General features: G+C 43.3%; 1 protein-coding gene across 5 annotated transcripts in view; it reads right to left on the reverse strand.

Moving 5' to 3' along the window:
- Positions 1-2,040: 2,040 nt before the first annotated feature.
- The window catches only part of LOC133404340 (collagen alpha-1(XI) chain-like), a 48,076-nt gene continuing 35,044 nt past the window's right edge, over positions 2,041-15,072 (reverse strand). For 3 of the 5 annotated variants that reach the window (XM_061680124.1, XM_061680123.1, XM_061680125.1), the window contains exons 38-67: positions 14,172-14,279; positions 14,005-14,094; positions 13,876-13,929; positions 12,592-12,699; positions 12,414-12,521; positions 10,998-11,051; positions 10,869-10,922; positions 10,655-10,762; positions 10,530-10,583; positions 10,394-10,447; positions 10,268-10,321; positions 9,976-10,029; positions 9,780-9,887; positions 9,639-9,692; positions 9,466-9,519; positions 9,323-9,376; positions 8,895-8,948; positions 8,705-8,812; positions 8,580-8,633; positions 8,457-8,510; positions 8,284-8,391; positions 6,939-6,992; positions 6,824-6,859; positions 6,698-6,751; positions 6,315-6,630; positions 5,690-5,802; positions 5,549-5,617; positions 5,390-5,440; positions 4,266-4,496; positions 2,041-2,811 (exon numbers count right to left, since the gene is read on the reverse strand). In XM_061680124.1, coding sequence (XP_061536108.1) covers positions 2,665-2,811; positions 4,266-4,496; positions 5,390-5,440; positions 5,549-5,617; positions 5,690-5,802; positions 6,315-6,630; positions 6,698-6,751; positions 6,824-6,859; positions 6,939-6,992; positions 8,284-8,391; positions 8,457-8,510; positions 8,580-8,633; positions 8,705-8,812; positions 8,895-8,948; positions 9,323-9,376; positions 9,466-9,519; positions 9,639-9,692; positions 9,780-9,887; positions 9,976-10,029; positions 10,268-10,321; positions 10,394-10,447; positions 10,530-10,583; positions 10,655-10,762; positions 10,869-10,922; positions 10,998-11,051; positions 12,414-12,521; positions 12,592-12,699; positions 13,876-13,929; positions 14,005-14,094; positions 14,172-14,279 — 2,619 coding nt within the window. In that variant the 3' untranslated portion in view covers positions 2,041-2,664. The remainder of the gene's footprint in view (positions 2,812-4,265; positions 4,497-5,389; positions 5,441-5,548; positions 5,618-5,689; positions 5,803-6,314; positions 6,631-6,697; positions 6,752-6,823; positions 6,860-6,938; positions 6,993-8,283; positions 8,392-8,456; positions 8,511-8,579; positions 8,634-8,704; positions 8,813-8,894; positions 8,949-9,322; positions 9,377-9,465; positions 9,520-9,638; positions 9,693-9,779; positions 9,888-9,975; positions 10,030-10,267; positions 10,322-10,393; positions 10,448-10,529; positions 10,584-10,654; positions 10,763-10,868; positions 10,923-10,997; positions 11,052-12,413; positions 12,522-12,591; positions 12,700-13,875; positions 13,930-14,004; positions 14,095-14,171; positions 14,280-15,072) is intronic. The other 2 variants (XM_061680127.1, XM_061680126.1) reach the window with 1 other exon arrangement.

Below are 15,072 nucleotides of genomic sequence, written 5' to 3' on the forward strand. Positions count from 1 at the left end.
TCTAAAAATAATAAAGCTATAAACAGCAGAAATGTCCTATTGAAAACTATTGAAAATGTATGCTAACTTCAATTAATGTGATCATTTATTTAACTTTTCAATTTCGACTTCAAGCATTCATTTTTGTCCTCCAGATGGCAATCCATTTTCCCCAATTCAAAGCATGCAGTATTTTTTTTTCTTCTTCCTGACACTACAAAAACATTGACAATGTTTATTCCAATCAGTTATTCTATCTCAAGGCCTAATTATTACATAATTCTGTTTCAATTTGGACCATTAGGTTTTTTCTGTTTGTGTGCACACACACACACAAAAAAGCACTGAAAATGTTGCTTCCAATAAAATTGACCCATCTCAGGGCCTACTATTGAAATATATTGGACTACTTAACTTTATTCTTTTCCACCAGATTGTGATACTGTTCAAATCATGTTCATCCATTCATTCAACTTCCGTTCCGCTTATTCTCATTAGGGTTGCGGGGGTGATGGAGCCCATCCCAGGTATCTTTGGGCGAAAGGCGGGGTACACCCTGAACTGGTCGCCAGCCAATCGCAGGGCACATAGAAACAAACAACCATTCACACTCACATTCACACCTACGGGCAATTTTAGAGTCTTCAATTAATACATGTTTTTGGGATGTGGGAGGAAACCGGAGTGCCTGGAGAAAACCCACGCAGGCACAAGGAGAACATGCAAACTCCACACAGGCGGGGCCGGGATTGGAACCCCGGTCCTCAGAACTGTGAGGCAGATGTGCTAACCAGTCGTCTACCGTGCCGCCACAAATCATGTTACACATTGCAAATAAAACGAACAACGATTGAAAATTAATGATGTGACCAAACGGTATTGTTTGTTTTTTGTCTTTTAAAAAAAGTAATGTTTACATACTTGCCTTTAAAGCGTTAAACCTATGCATATTTATTCCTCCCATTCAAAACGCAGAAAAATGCCACACTTTTCACTGTTTTCTGACACTACAAAAAATATCCATGCATGAAAATCAATGTTGCTGTCAAACATACACCCATCTGAGGGCCTACTAACAATAAACAATGTCAAATTGGACTAGTTATTTTTTAGGTTTGTCTACCAGATGGTGCTACTCTTCCTCCATTCAAAGCATACAGCAAAAATGCTTACATTCTGACTGATTTCTAACACAACAAAAACATGAAAATCAAATGATAGGCCTATAAAAACAATACTGCTTCCAATCACTAAATAATCTCAGGTTCTAATAATAATAATATTAAGCAAATACTCCTGAAAATGTATATTGACTTTTCAGTTGATTTCATTTGTTGTGTTTATCGTAAGACATCCATCCATCCGTTTTCAACACCGCTTATCCTGGTTAAGGTCGTGGGGCGCTGGAGCCTATCCCAGCTGACTTTAGGTAAAAGGCAGACTACACCCTGAACTGGTCGCCAGTCAGTCACTGAGTGGGAACTGAACCTACCCTGCCCACACCAAAGTCAGGCAGGTGTACCACTACACCATCTGTGACCTAGGGTTAAACACTCCAAGTATAGTTTATATTTCAGGTTTAAAACTGACCTGCTATCCATCCTTCCATCCATTTTCTGAGCCGCTTCTCCTCACTAGGGTCGCGGGCGTGCTGGAGGCTATCCCAGCTGTCATCGGGCAGGAGGCGGGGTGAACTGGTTGCCAGCCAATCGCAGGGCACATACAAAAACAACCAGTCGCACTCACAGTCACACCTATGGGCAATTTAGAGTCTCCAATTAATGCATGTTTTTGGGATGTGGGAGGAAACCGGAGTGCCTGGAGAAAACCCACGCAGGCACGGGGAGAACATGCAAACTCCACACAGGCGGGGCTGGGGATTGAACCAGGGTCCTCAGAACTGTGAGGCTGACGCTCTAACCAGTCGCCCACCGTGCCGCCCCTGACCTGTGGGAGGGAAAATGCAAATGAACTATAAATCTACAGTACTGTGTAGTATTTTTATTTTATTTATTTTTTTCAGAGCAGTTTTATAGAAGGTGCCAAGTTTTGTGGTTGTGGACAAATGAAGGAGTATATTAAATATTTAAATGTACATTATGTACTTCTTTTATTTTTAAGTCACTTCCCCCACACAATGTTAAACTTCTCAATATACATTAAAAAAAATAAAAATGCACTGTCCCAGTTTCCCTTTGCAGACGATAGCACCATGATGACATCACAACAACACACATAAGGATAACAACGTGGCTAACTAATAAACAACAGCAATGAGGGTTTTGCCAGGTGAATTTGGGTGAAATGCGACCATTCAAGTGTTTTTGCAATTATGTGTAGTAGCGATCATTCAAAGAGTGTAGCAGCGGGTGAAGGGAACAATGAGCAATCATCCAGCCATCCATTTTTTATAGCATTTGTCCTTATTAGGGTGACACAGGAAGAGCGGAGCTGAGATTCAAACCCCGAACTTCAGAGCTGTGAGGCAGATGTGCTAACCTACACTTTGCTGCTTAATCAGTAAGCAATAAGGTATAAGTATGACGAGGCACCCGCTCGGAGTCGTGGAAGTAGTTTGTTTTTTCTTTTCCCTGCACGTTAAAAGAGTCAGTCAGTATTGCTCTTTTTATTTGTATTTGCATTTTTTTGGTCCTGTTCCATCCAGTCTTGTCCCGTCCGGAAGCTTTAACCACCAAAGCAGACTGGCCCGACCTGGAAGCCAAACTTCTGGCCTGCGTTGCCGAAGTCGCCCACCGCCACGTCGACGACGGGCAGGGAGGAGGACTGGGGGGCGTCCATTTCCAACACCGTCCTCTCCTGCCCGGAGCGCATCTGCAGGTAAAAGAAGTGCCATCACACAGTGTTTGCTTTTTGGGGTCATTAGCGTACATTGGGATCGATTGTTCGGAACCATGGGGTGTGTGGAAGAGAGGTAAAAAAAGAGTGTACTGGCAATGTTGAAGAAACTTTGCCAGAAAAGCAGCAGCTAAAGTGAAAGGAAAGGTTTGTAGGTTGGTAGTGAGAGCAGCCATGTATCGTTTGGGGACAGAAGATAGGAGACAGAGTGGCAGAGTTGAAGATGATGAGACTCTCTTTAAGCTCATCATAGGGACAGCAAAGACTGGAACAAAACTAGTAGAGGACAAAACTAGTAAACGAAAAAGCTAGTCAAGGACAAAACTAGTGTTGATGTTCCAATCCGAGAAGAGAATATCCTGACTCATTGTGGCTGCCGCTTCTCCCTCTAGGAAAGTTTTTTTTTTTTCCTTTCAGTTTAAAATGGTTTACTTTAACCAGAATCCATCGCTGTACCATGGCCGAAGGTATAAGGCTGTTGGTTTGCACTTGTCTCAGCGCCGTAAATCCTCGGTGGCTGGGAACATCTGTCTCCTTTCTAGCTAGCTAGCTGGCTGGTTAGCTGGCGCAGCTCTCATTATCTGTCACGTTGTGTTGGTGTCTGCTCAATTTATTTATTTATTTATTTATTTATTTTTAATTTTTTATTTTTTTTTTCCCATTTATTCTGTCTCGGTCAAACGTCCGCCTCCAGCACGGAGTCCATTCCTGATTCAGTTGTGGTGCTGCCATGAAAATTCATGCAGCTCCTCGTGCTCGCCTATCGGACGCCTTTTTTCCTGCAGAGATCACCGTCTGAGAGGAGGCCTCTGGACTTCACCGCCATCCCCACTGGGGCCACCGAGGCTCCCACCAAGGACTGTCGGCAGATCAGCGGCAGTGGACGGCATCTCATTTCTGTTGTTGACCACAGTATGGACACTGACTCCTGCACTTAACACTCAAGCCCCTTTTTTTATTTTTGGTTTATTTGTAAAGTTTCCTTTGGTGTCTTCAAAGGGGCTATATAAGGCTTGGAGACAGTAGTAATGAGCAGAGGACAGGAGACAGAGACGGAGGTGGCAGAGTCGAAGATGCTGAGATTCTCTTTAGGAGTGATGAGAATAGAAATGATCAGGAATGAGCTCATTAGAGGGAGAGCACAGACTGACATAGCTAGAGAAGCTAGATTGACATGGTTTGGACATGTACAGAGTGGAAATAGTAGATAAATTGGGAGAAATGGATCTGCCATGTAGAAGGCAAAGAGGAAGCCCAAAGAGGAGATTTATGGACATGGTGAGGGATGACTTGCAGATGACTGGAGTTAGAGCAGAAGATGCAGAGGACAGGGCAATACGGAAGAGGATGATTCCCTGTGGCCACCCCTGAATAGGGTTAAGCCCAAAGAGAAAGAAGAAGAAGTGTATGTTAGCGCGTTTCCCTCTTACCTGACAGCCGTCATAGCGGGCACGGATGTAATGTGCGTTTTCGTGCGTCAGCTCGCCGTCACCGCCGCGGAAGCGCAGCGCCACCTCGTGGCCACCAGTGTTGCCATTCAGCCAGGCCACAGAGTTGAGGCAGTGGTAGGTGAACGTCTGCCTGGCCTTCACGCTCAGCAGCTTGAGGAAGTTCATCTGCACCACATGCACCGGAACGCCGTCCACGCCGGAGTACGAGAACTGGGGGTAAAAAAGAGAGGACCACGTTCTCAGGCCGAAGGAGGTGCAGGCCGAGGCATAATATTATAAGTTAAAAAAGTTAAAAAAAAAAAAAAAAAGCAAAGTTATAAGTTACAATTGCTTTCAGAGAACTCAGTGTCAGGTTTTAACCCTCATTCTGCATAGGTGCTGTTTATAAGGAAGAGCAACAAAAAAAAAGCAGAAAAATGCCAGCATTTGCAGGCAATGTAAAAACTATGAAACAACATACCTCTTTCTCATAGCTTTCATAATATTGAGAAATCAGAGCCACAAGCAAAAAAATGTGGCATTTATGCAGCTTTGTGTTTTTCAAGTAGCCTCTGGAAGCGGGTTGGTGCTGCACCTTTATAAAGCAACACGGCATCCCACAATCAGATATTAAGATGACAGCAGTACCAGTGACTGGTGTGACACATCAAATAGATGTTGTACAGCAACAACTGCTTTCAACACAACAGGTTAGGCAAAGTTATTGTGTTAAACTGCACATCCCTGATCTGGTTTTCCACAATTCCCTTTCACACAGCTGCTGTCCCACCTCTAATACTACATTCAAAGCTGGGAAATCCTTGACTTCAACCTGCATTTTGTGTTGTTGCTAATACAGTAGGCTGTGTTAACTGGACTGAAGTCAGCCAACCATAAGCCAGAAGAAAGTCATTTCCAGAAAAGACAATAAGATGACAGCATCTGGTGTGACATAAAAAAACAAATTTTAACCCACAGGGTGAGGCAGGTGAGTGTTATAGCTTGTGACTACCCCTGAAGCTAGGAAATTTGTGTCTGTGCTATTTGTACAGAACAGAGAAGCAAGAAATTATTTGCTTTTCCTGGAAATTGCTGCTTTCAGAGGTACAGTGAAATTTACGTACCCAAGGACCTATTTCACCCTTAGTTGTCACATGATCCCACCGAAGCCCTGGCTAATGGGAAAGTAGTAATTGGTGTCAAGGAAGTACAGTATGCTGAAGTGATCCATCTCCACTATAGTTTGTTTGGTGATTGAAACATTAATAAACATTATCGTGTACCTCTTTTCCTTTCCGGAATTTACTGTACCAGGTGCCAGGTTTCTCCCCTTTCCACCCAGCCAGCTTCACCTGATGGTAAAAACAAAGTCCAATTAATACCTGAGACTTTAGAAGATTTTTTTGTGGTGCCAACAAACTGACCGACTGAAACTTCTTGTCCGGATAGAGACACGTCTCGCCCTGAGCGGTGAAGTTGCAAAACACCTTGAAGGAGTCTCGGTGGCAGCCTCGGTTGGGGTCAATCCAGTACTCACCTGGAGGCACACACGGAGTCTTAACCACAAAGACAATGTTTCCACCAAGTTTCAGTTTTTTTACTGTGAGTATTCTGGCTTTGGTGCTTACCATTTGTTTGTCTGTCTTGACGAATGCAAGTACTTCAGTTTCTGTATTTAGTTATTTTGTTTCCTAGCCTTGTATAGTCTAGAATCATGTTGTGTTATTTCTTAGATGGTGTTATCCTTCGCTGTGACTCTATCTCTTTGAGTTCTGTTTTGTACTATTTATCTTATTTATTCACGTCAACCTTTTGTCTTCGTGGTTAGTTGTCTTAAGTTTTAGTTGTTTTTCACATAAAAAGATTTGTCAAGTCCTGTAAGTCTAAGTCAAGTTGAGTAAGTCTAAGTCCAGTCGTGTAAGTCTAAGTCCAAAATCCTAAAATTGGAGACTTTGTTCTGACTCCAGTCAAGTCATGTGACTCCAGTCCCCCACCTCTGCTCCTTAGTAGGCTTAGACACATAGATGAACAGATGATATATAAAAGTACCATTGGGAAGTTCTGGACTAAGTAGCCAGAGCTCCTTGCAGGAGCGGGCGGGGCTGTGGTAGGTCCCTTGGGGGGTGCGCAGTCCCTCCACCTCCACTTTAATAGAGGAAAGTGAGGCGAACACCTCCTCCATGCCTTGGCCCTCGTTCTTTTCATTGGCCCAAGCATTCGACTCGGCCTGATCCCCCTGAATCCACTCCTCGTCCTCTTCGCTGCCATCCACCATCTTGTCCTCCCCTTCCAGAACAGCACCGTCCAGAACATGGGTCCGCCTTTGCCGCCCTCGTTCCGGCAGTGGGGTGACCGCCGGGAGTCCCTAACACATGATCCACTTTCAAATGTCAGTGTTAACAGGGCTACTGCTTTTTTTTTACAGTACTCACAGGGAGTCCTGGAGGTCCTGCAGGTCCGGTGTCTCCTCGTTGGCCAATCAGACCCTAAGGTCACACATAGCGGATTAGTTCAGTGCAGGTTTTTACGACACTGTCACATTAGTTAAAGACACTTACAGGATTTCCTTTAGAACCCTTTATCCCGATAGCACCCTGCAAAGAACAAAGAGGCAAACGGTTGTCCCACAATTCTGCCCTATAATACATATTTGAATCTAACAATTGTACTCACAGATAGACCTGTAGGGCCAGGAGGGCCATGAGGACCTGCAGGGCCAACGGGACCCTGGAATTTAACACAAAAGGAGCAGCAAAGTCAATCACCATCAAGTAACTTCAAGATCAAGACAAAGACCAAGTCCAGACCAATACTTTGAGGAATTGAGACAAAGTGTTTTTGGAGTTTAGACCAAGTCAAGACCAAGAAAGGGGGACTAATTCTCTCTAAGAACAGTTTTAAAAATTATGACATTCACAGTTTTGGTCTTGACTGGTCTTGAGACCTAATGCTGAGTCCCAGTCCGAGGTAACACAAGACCAAGACCCTCAAAAACAGTCTTGAATTCTGTGTAGACACCAAGAACAATCCAGAGTACTACAACACTACAGACTGGTAAAACCTGCTCTGGCGTACGGTTCCACCATTTTGTTTTGTCATGTAATACACAAGTGCCCCAATGCAAAAGTTTTTTTTCGAGTCTTGAGCCAAAGCGTCATCATTTTGCACTTTGTGTGGCGAGCCAAATTTGAGATCCAAGCGAATTTCAGATAAGTCACTGCTTGACTGAAGTAAAAAAAAAAAAAAAAAAAAAGAAGTTTTCACTAGTTGTAGCTGCAGTTCTGTCCCCACATACTAGTAGCGATAAGGGTGGCAGACTCTATTATCTACTATCGGAGTCCACAGCGTTGAATTTATTGACTGAGTGGCATGCCATTTGCGGTAATTTTGGAAGCTAGCAATCTGGCACAAGTACTTACACGCACGGCGAGGACTCCCCTTGAAGCCCACAGCAATGGATAAGTCAAGTTGTTGAACATATGTATAGCAAGGGGGCCACTGGGAGTTTGGTTGTTTGGTATCAAGTTGACCCTGGATAGTTGTTTTTGCTAGCTGCTAGCCCCTAGCTAGCAGCTTGGTAGCTAGCGGCTGGTAATGTAGAGTAGTGATCGAAATAGGAGTGAATTTCTGACTGACACCTTTTAACGGTAGTCACCTGGAAACCACGTTACAGTGGAAAGTAACTGGTAAATTACCAGGAATAGGAAAAGTGTATACTGTCAATAAGCACGAATATGCATAATATGCACACCATTTTTGTTGTGATTTTTGGCTTGTCCCAATATATAGTAATTACACTTTATAAAACCAGTTTATTTCTTTAAATTCTCTTTCACTATGGTAATAGTAATATTAGCTTAATAGAATTCCAATAGCGAAAAATGATTTGATTTACAAGTAATTTAAGTCACAAACTTTGTCATGAATTAAACTCATAAATCATGGTGCCACTGTACTGGTATGACTTTGCCTGGTTGGCCAGCCAGTTTTGTATCTGGGATGTTTGTGTTTTTAATACCTCATCTCCTTTCGGACCCGGTATCCCCTGGTTTCCTGGCAGCCCTCGGTCTCCCTTCTCGCCGATGTCCCCTGGGGGCCCAATCAAACCTATGAGGCCGCTATGACCCTGCACAGGTGGGATTGAGTTCACATGGACTGTTTGCAAATGTGTGCCATTAATCCTGAACCCACTTTGTCACCGATCTTTCCATGATCTCCCTTTAGTCCGAGTAATCCTGGTGGACCCTGAAAGATATTGTGAAACGATCCTTTAATTTAATGATGTCCAAAGAAGTGTGGTCTAAACAATCTTACCATTGGACCAGGTGGACCCATCTGGCCTGATGGTCCAGTCAAGCCTTGTTCACCCTGGAAAAAAAAAAAAAAAGATTCACAAACTTAACAATTGTACAAATGTATCTCTTGCTCAGCTGACTTACAGCAGGACCAGGAATCCCCCTGAGACCCTGTGGACCAGCCTTTCCGGAGTGCCCCTGACGACCCACCGGCCCTGTTTTACCAATAGGACCCTCAAATCCAGGAGCACCCTGACACGAACACAAAGTAACGACACTTTCAGATGTGAACTTTCTCAAGCATTGATTCAAGAGGCGCTTTTTTTGCACTTACCTTAGCTCCTTTTTGGCCTTCCTTTCCATCTTTCCCAGCTTTTCCCAAGTGGCCCTGCAGAGGGACATTTTAGAGACTGTAAGATTCCACTGAGGCAAGACTTTCGAGGAGTTAAGAACATGGCTAGACCAAGACGTCGAGGAGTTAAGACCAGGTCAAGACCAAGACTTTAGGACTTACAACCAGGTCAAAACCAAGACATTGAGGAGTTGGACATCGATACAAGAGTTTGAAGGGTTATGATTAAGAAAAGACCAACACTTTGAGGATTTAAGTCCAAGTCAAGATCAAGACTTTGAAGTTTTTACATCAAGTCAAGACCAAGCCCAAGAGGACCAACCTTATCTAGTCATCCTAATGTCTCCTTAACTCTGGACTGTTTCATTTTTGGTGTCAACATAGATTCAGGGTCCAAAAAATACACCCACCCTTCGGCCAGGAGGTCCTAGTGGCCCTGGTTCTCCCGCTGCTCCTGGTGGTCCCTGGGAAGTAAAGAACGAAGAAACAGCTTATACTATCAGCTATCTTGTTGTTATATATACAGTATTTAACATATATGATATGGATTTACAGATTTTCCAGGCTCTCCAGTGTCTCCTTTAGACCCAGGAAGGCTGTCCAAACCCTGACAGACAACCAAACACCTTACCGTCATGACAGCATTACATTTATCAACATGAAAATCAGTGATTGTGAAGAAGGTATTTATTGGTGGCTAGCATGTAGAAGAGACGGTACACTCACGTTGGAACCAGCCTCCCCTTGCTGTCCAAGGTCCCCGGTGAGACCAATAGGACCCTGAGACCAGAGCAGCCCTATTATAACATGTTTTGATGATGAATATATTTCCCGAATGGTTTTTGAGGGGGCTCTGTGGCTACTCACCGCATTGCCCTTGGCTCCGTCCTCCCCTGGGGTGCCTCGGGAACCTGGAGGACCAGCTGCTCCTGGAGGACCAGTATCTCCTTTCTCCCCTTGGTCACCCGTCTCACCCTAAGGCAGCAACGATGACAAACATGAAGCGTAGAGACGAGTCAGGACAAATTTTTGAGAAAGTTGGGAATAAAAATAATGAACTCACTATTTTTCCTGAAAAACCAACTGGGCCAGGATCACCTGATTCACCATCCTCCCCCTGAGTGAGAGACGAGAGTGAATGGATATAGTGTATGGACTAAGGATTACCATGTAGACCAATAAACGGGAAATGACATAACCAACCTATCACTGGTGTTGCTTGTGATGACTGACATTTAATCTAACCAATTAAGAGCAAGGGGTATAACCAACAAATTCCCTGGGACTGCGTGTACAGATTGACACATAGACCACCCAATCACTTTGAAGGGTTTCTGACCCTCCAAAGTTATTACCTTTTCTCCAACGAGACCGGGCTGCCCCACCATACCCAGCCGACCCGTGGGCCCCTGTGTACGACATAAAACTCATCAGAATCCGATGAACTAATGTGCATTGAAACATATGTAGGCGTTCTGTACCTGTCCTCCAATTGGTCCTTGAGAACCGGTTGGCCCTTGTTGCCCAGGTGGACCCTAAAAACCAGTCCTCAAATAAATGAGGGGGAAAAGTACAGTACATGCATGTAATATAGAAATAAAATGGCTGCCAGCTCACCATCAGCCCAACATGTCCGCTCTCGCCTTTTTCACCAGGGAGGCCCGGCATGCCCTTGAAATTAAACATCCGTCAAAGCATTAGATGCTATAACGCTGTGTCCTGATTGGCTGTGCACGTTTCACCTGTAATCCTATTGGTCCTCTCAAACCCTTGAAGCCGCGTAGTCCCTCGTCTCCTTTGGGTCCGTACATTCCCTGCTGGCCTTGGGGCCCTACCTCCCCATCTTGACCCTGGAACACAAGATGGCATACATGGTAGCTTCAAAGTTGTTTGTTCTTCACCCCATGATCTCGGGTTTTTGTTTTGACAAGTTCACATCTAGACAAGCCGACTCACGGGAAGTCCTAGTTGTCCGAGGGGCCCTTGAGTACCAGTGGGTCCTGGGGGTCCCTGCAGAGGGAAAGGGACACATGATCAGAGGTGTTATGTTCATGGCGGCCATGTCGAGTGTCTAGACGAACTCACAGCTTCGCCTTTGTCGCCTTTACTTCCTTTCTGGCCTGGTCCTCCTTGCTCCCCCTTTAGACACAGACACTTTATTACATGTTATTAAGTGCAAAGATACATGCTCCTTTAATACTGCCACTAAACGCTAGTTTAGGGAAGCCGTTTCGTGTAAACCAACACAGAATGGGTAGTAGAGATGGTATCAAAGCCATAACAGAGGCAGGACGCCACCTCGTGTAAGGAAATCCCCCAAATTTGAGATGCCGTGATGTAACAGCACTCACTTCTCCCACGTTGTTGCAGTCAACTATTTAATGAACACAGTTGTAGCAATATCCTGCTTATGCCTGGATTTTAACCCCATTACTGGCCCGATTTACTATAGCAAACAATTTTCCAGATCGGGCCCTACCTATTTTGTTGGGAATGAGAAAACTCTTTGTAATGTGAGTGTGAAATAATCCACGATCAACGAATTGGCCCTATGATAGCCCTACAATGGCAAAATGAAAAGGCTAGGATGTTTGATTTTTTTTTTTATATATCTTCCGTGTAGTTTGGCATATAAACGAGAATCCTCCCAGATACAGTAGCACTTCTACATCGACCAATAGGATTGCATCTTGCAACGGCACCTCGCCTCCCTTGGTCACCATTGGCAAAAATGTTTTGCACATACAAACTAATGTTTACCGAATGACTCGATAGAATGCCAGCATACTGTAATGTTTGCTGACAAACTACCTCGCTACATAACATTATGTTACCTGCTTTCTCGCGGTACTAAAAGTACAGTACATGAACGTTATCTCAAGTGCTCCTTGAAGAATGGACACCCCAAACCGTTCTCTCAACCCGTGACCCTAACCAGGATAAACAGTGTTAAAATGGATGGATGGATGGATAGTGTTTGCCACTGTCCTGACTGAGACATGGCAGGATTCTATGGCAGTAGTCTGACATAGTGTCATCGTGAGAGACCAAATTGGCTTGATCCAAGCATGGGTTCTAGATGGGTTCTGTGTAAAAGGCACAGGTGCATAAAACTTGTATCAACTGTTACGGCTCTGATACAGTAATTCTGAGCCAACAGCCCCTTCCCCACTGCCTGTTAAAAAGTAGTAGTAGTATCAGAACCGAAATAGAGGTGCTACCATCTGGCCCTGTCTTTAGCCCCATAGATTCCGCAAAATTACCTTAGAAACAAACTTTTACACAAAATCCAATAAAGCTGACAGCATCTGGTGTGATGTACAAGTTTGTTTTCAGACAGCGACAATTGCTTTTGACGCAACAGGGCATGAGGGCGGGAGAAGTGAGTCAGGCGTTAAGCTCCACATCCCGGTCCTGGCTATTCCCTTTCACACAGCCGTCGTTCGGTTCCCTGGTGCCCCTTTTCACTCAGTAAATAGTTCTGTAACACACACAGATTACCTTGTCTCCATCATCTCCTGCGGGTCCTGGAGGGCCTGTCGCTCCGAGCATGCCCACTGGTCCATGTTCCCCATCCTGACCTGCTGGTCCCATTGGACCTTTCTCACCCTAGGACAAACACTCAGAGTAAGCACTACAGTAAAGACGTTTTTTAGGCTATTAAAGACGTATATCTTACAGGCTCGCCCTTCTCTCCCATCGGTCCTGGTCCTCCAATGGCTCCGGCCCGTCCTGGCTGTCCGATGGCTCCGGCCGGCCCGGGGGGACCTCGCTCGGTGGCTGGCCCCTACACCAACAGGAACATTTTGTTTACTTTGAATGGTGTTCAGGTTAAATTATATAGGTTTTCTTTAAAATGCATTTGATTTGTAAAATGGACAGATAGGCCAGGTCATTCGTAGATGAGGTAAAAGAAAACAATAGGTTAAAAATACTGTATGGTTGTAATATATCTTGTTTAATAATAACATAACACTAATAATCCTCCTTATAATGTTTTATATTTAATTTATTATTTATTTTAAAATGTAAATGCATTTAAATGTATATTGCTGGCATCAGGCGGAAATCTTGCATCTCCGAAATCATCACTTTTGAGGAAAACAAAAAAACAGCATGTTTGTTGCGCCATTCACATTGTATTGTTAAAGAAAGCTTCTCAACACTTTAGATTGGTCAATAATTTGTAAAAATAACGTACCCACGTGGGAACCAATAGTATCAATGTATGAAAAAATATGTTTTGGCCCAATGCCGGTGATATATAATATTTTTCATTTTACAATTGTTTTATTTAATTATGTGCAATGAATAAACAAATTATTAAAATAATAATATGTAAAATTGTTTTTCGTTTGTAATTTATTATTTACAATACATCAAGTAACTAATTATTTAAAAATATAAAAAGTAAACTAACTAATCAATTAACAATTATTGAAGAGTAAATACAAAATTGTTGAGTACAGAATTGTACTAAAATTGTTTGCACAGTATTAAAATGTTATGTACAATAAATAAATGAACCCATTGTTTAATGAAATTCATTTAAATAATAAATACAATTAATTGGAATTGTATACTTATTATTTATAATTAAGCAATACATTTTTTTAAATGTTTGTCCATTTTTTTACACATTTTTATCTTATTTACAATAAATCAATCAACCAATTATTCAAAAACAAATTAAGAATTGTTTAATGTATTTGTAAAATTGTTTATACATTTTTCAAATTTTGTTATTCACAATAAATCAATTAAGCAATAATTTAATGTGAGAAATTAATACAAAATGAATACATTTGAGGGAACCATTTTTAGCTGATTTTATTTTCTAAATTACCAATATTACAGGGCTCTTGATAATATAAATGCTTGGTGTGTGGAACTGAAGAATAGAGTGGTTCGTATGGTACCCGCTGGCCATATTTTGACCAACCCTGATACAGCAGTAACTCACAATGGCACCTGGGGCTCCAGAAGGTCCCGCACTTCCTTTTAGACCAGGAGGGCCCTTAGAACATGAAACTCATTATCAAAGTGGTTGAAATAACATCAACTATTGAGTAAATGTGACTTTTTGCGTCACCATAACGCCAGGAGCTCCTCTGCTTCCCCTGAACCCCTTCAATCCTGGGGGTCCGCTCTTCCCCATAGTTCCGGGTAATCCAGGATCACCCTGCACAAAAAACAAACCAACGCAAGATGACACAGTGATGATGATAGTGATGGGTGCGAGTGGATTTACGGGCCCACCTTTCCACCTTCCTTCCCGGCCGAACCAGGCAAACCGTGTTCTCCGGGTACACCCGGTGAACCTGGATGACCTCGGTCCCCCATGGGGCCAGGTTCGCCCGATTTTCCCTGTAATGCACACACAGACGGAAGACTGGCTCAAAAACAGAGGCTACAAGCTCATAGCGAATCCAAAATAAACCTTTTATGCCATGCCCTAAATGGCTTATTCAAACTAAAATAGTCAACTTCCTATTCAATTTGGGACATGAGTCCTTGAGACTTGTATGTGCATTTGTTATCATTGACAGGTCAATCCTATTTTGTGTCGATTGGTGAAACTGGTGTCGGGGGCTGACTTTCTTCTTTACCTTCCAGGGGGCTTGATTAGGTGAAATCCGTACTGGGAGTTTGTCAAAGCCCTGGAATTTGCCTATTTCAAATGGCCATTATCCTGTTCAATATGGGGCATGGGTCCTTGAGACTTTTGGGTGCGTCCTCTTGTGATACAATTTCGTGTCGATTGGTGAAACTGGTGTCAGGCTGATTTTTTTAACTTTCAAAGGGAGCTCAATTGGGTGACTTCCGCAGTAGGAGTACACAAAGGTACGAGGCCAGGAATACGCCCAAAAGGGCTCTTTCCTCACTCAAATGGACAATTTATGGCATATGAGTCCTTGAGGCTTTTTTGTGCGAGTAGGAGTTTGTCAAAATTTTGGAATTCACCCAAATGGGCTGCTTCAAATCAAAATTTGCCTGTTCAATTTCGGGTTTGGGTACTTGAGACTTTTTGGATTCTCCTCTTATGATTGACATGTCCAGCCAATTTCGTGTCGAACGGGGAAACTGGCTGTTTCAAACCACAAGGGCTCACTTTGTCAACCTAAGCTCATGTTGATTGGTGAAACTGGTGTCATGAGTT

Source organism: Phycodurus eques, chromosome 6 (genome assembly GCF_024500275.1).
Source record: "Phycodurus eques isolate BA_2022a chromosome 6, UOR_Pequ_1.1, whole genome shotgun sequence".
Taxonomy (NCBI): domain Eukaryota; kingdom Metazoa; phylum Chordata; class Actinopteri; order Syngnathiformes; family Syngnathidae; genus Phycodurus; species Phycodurus eques.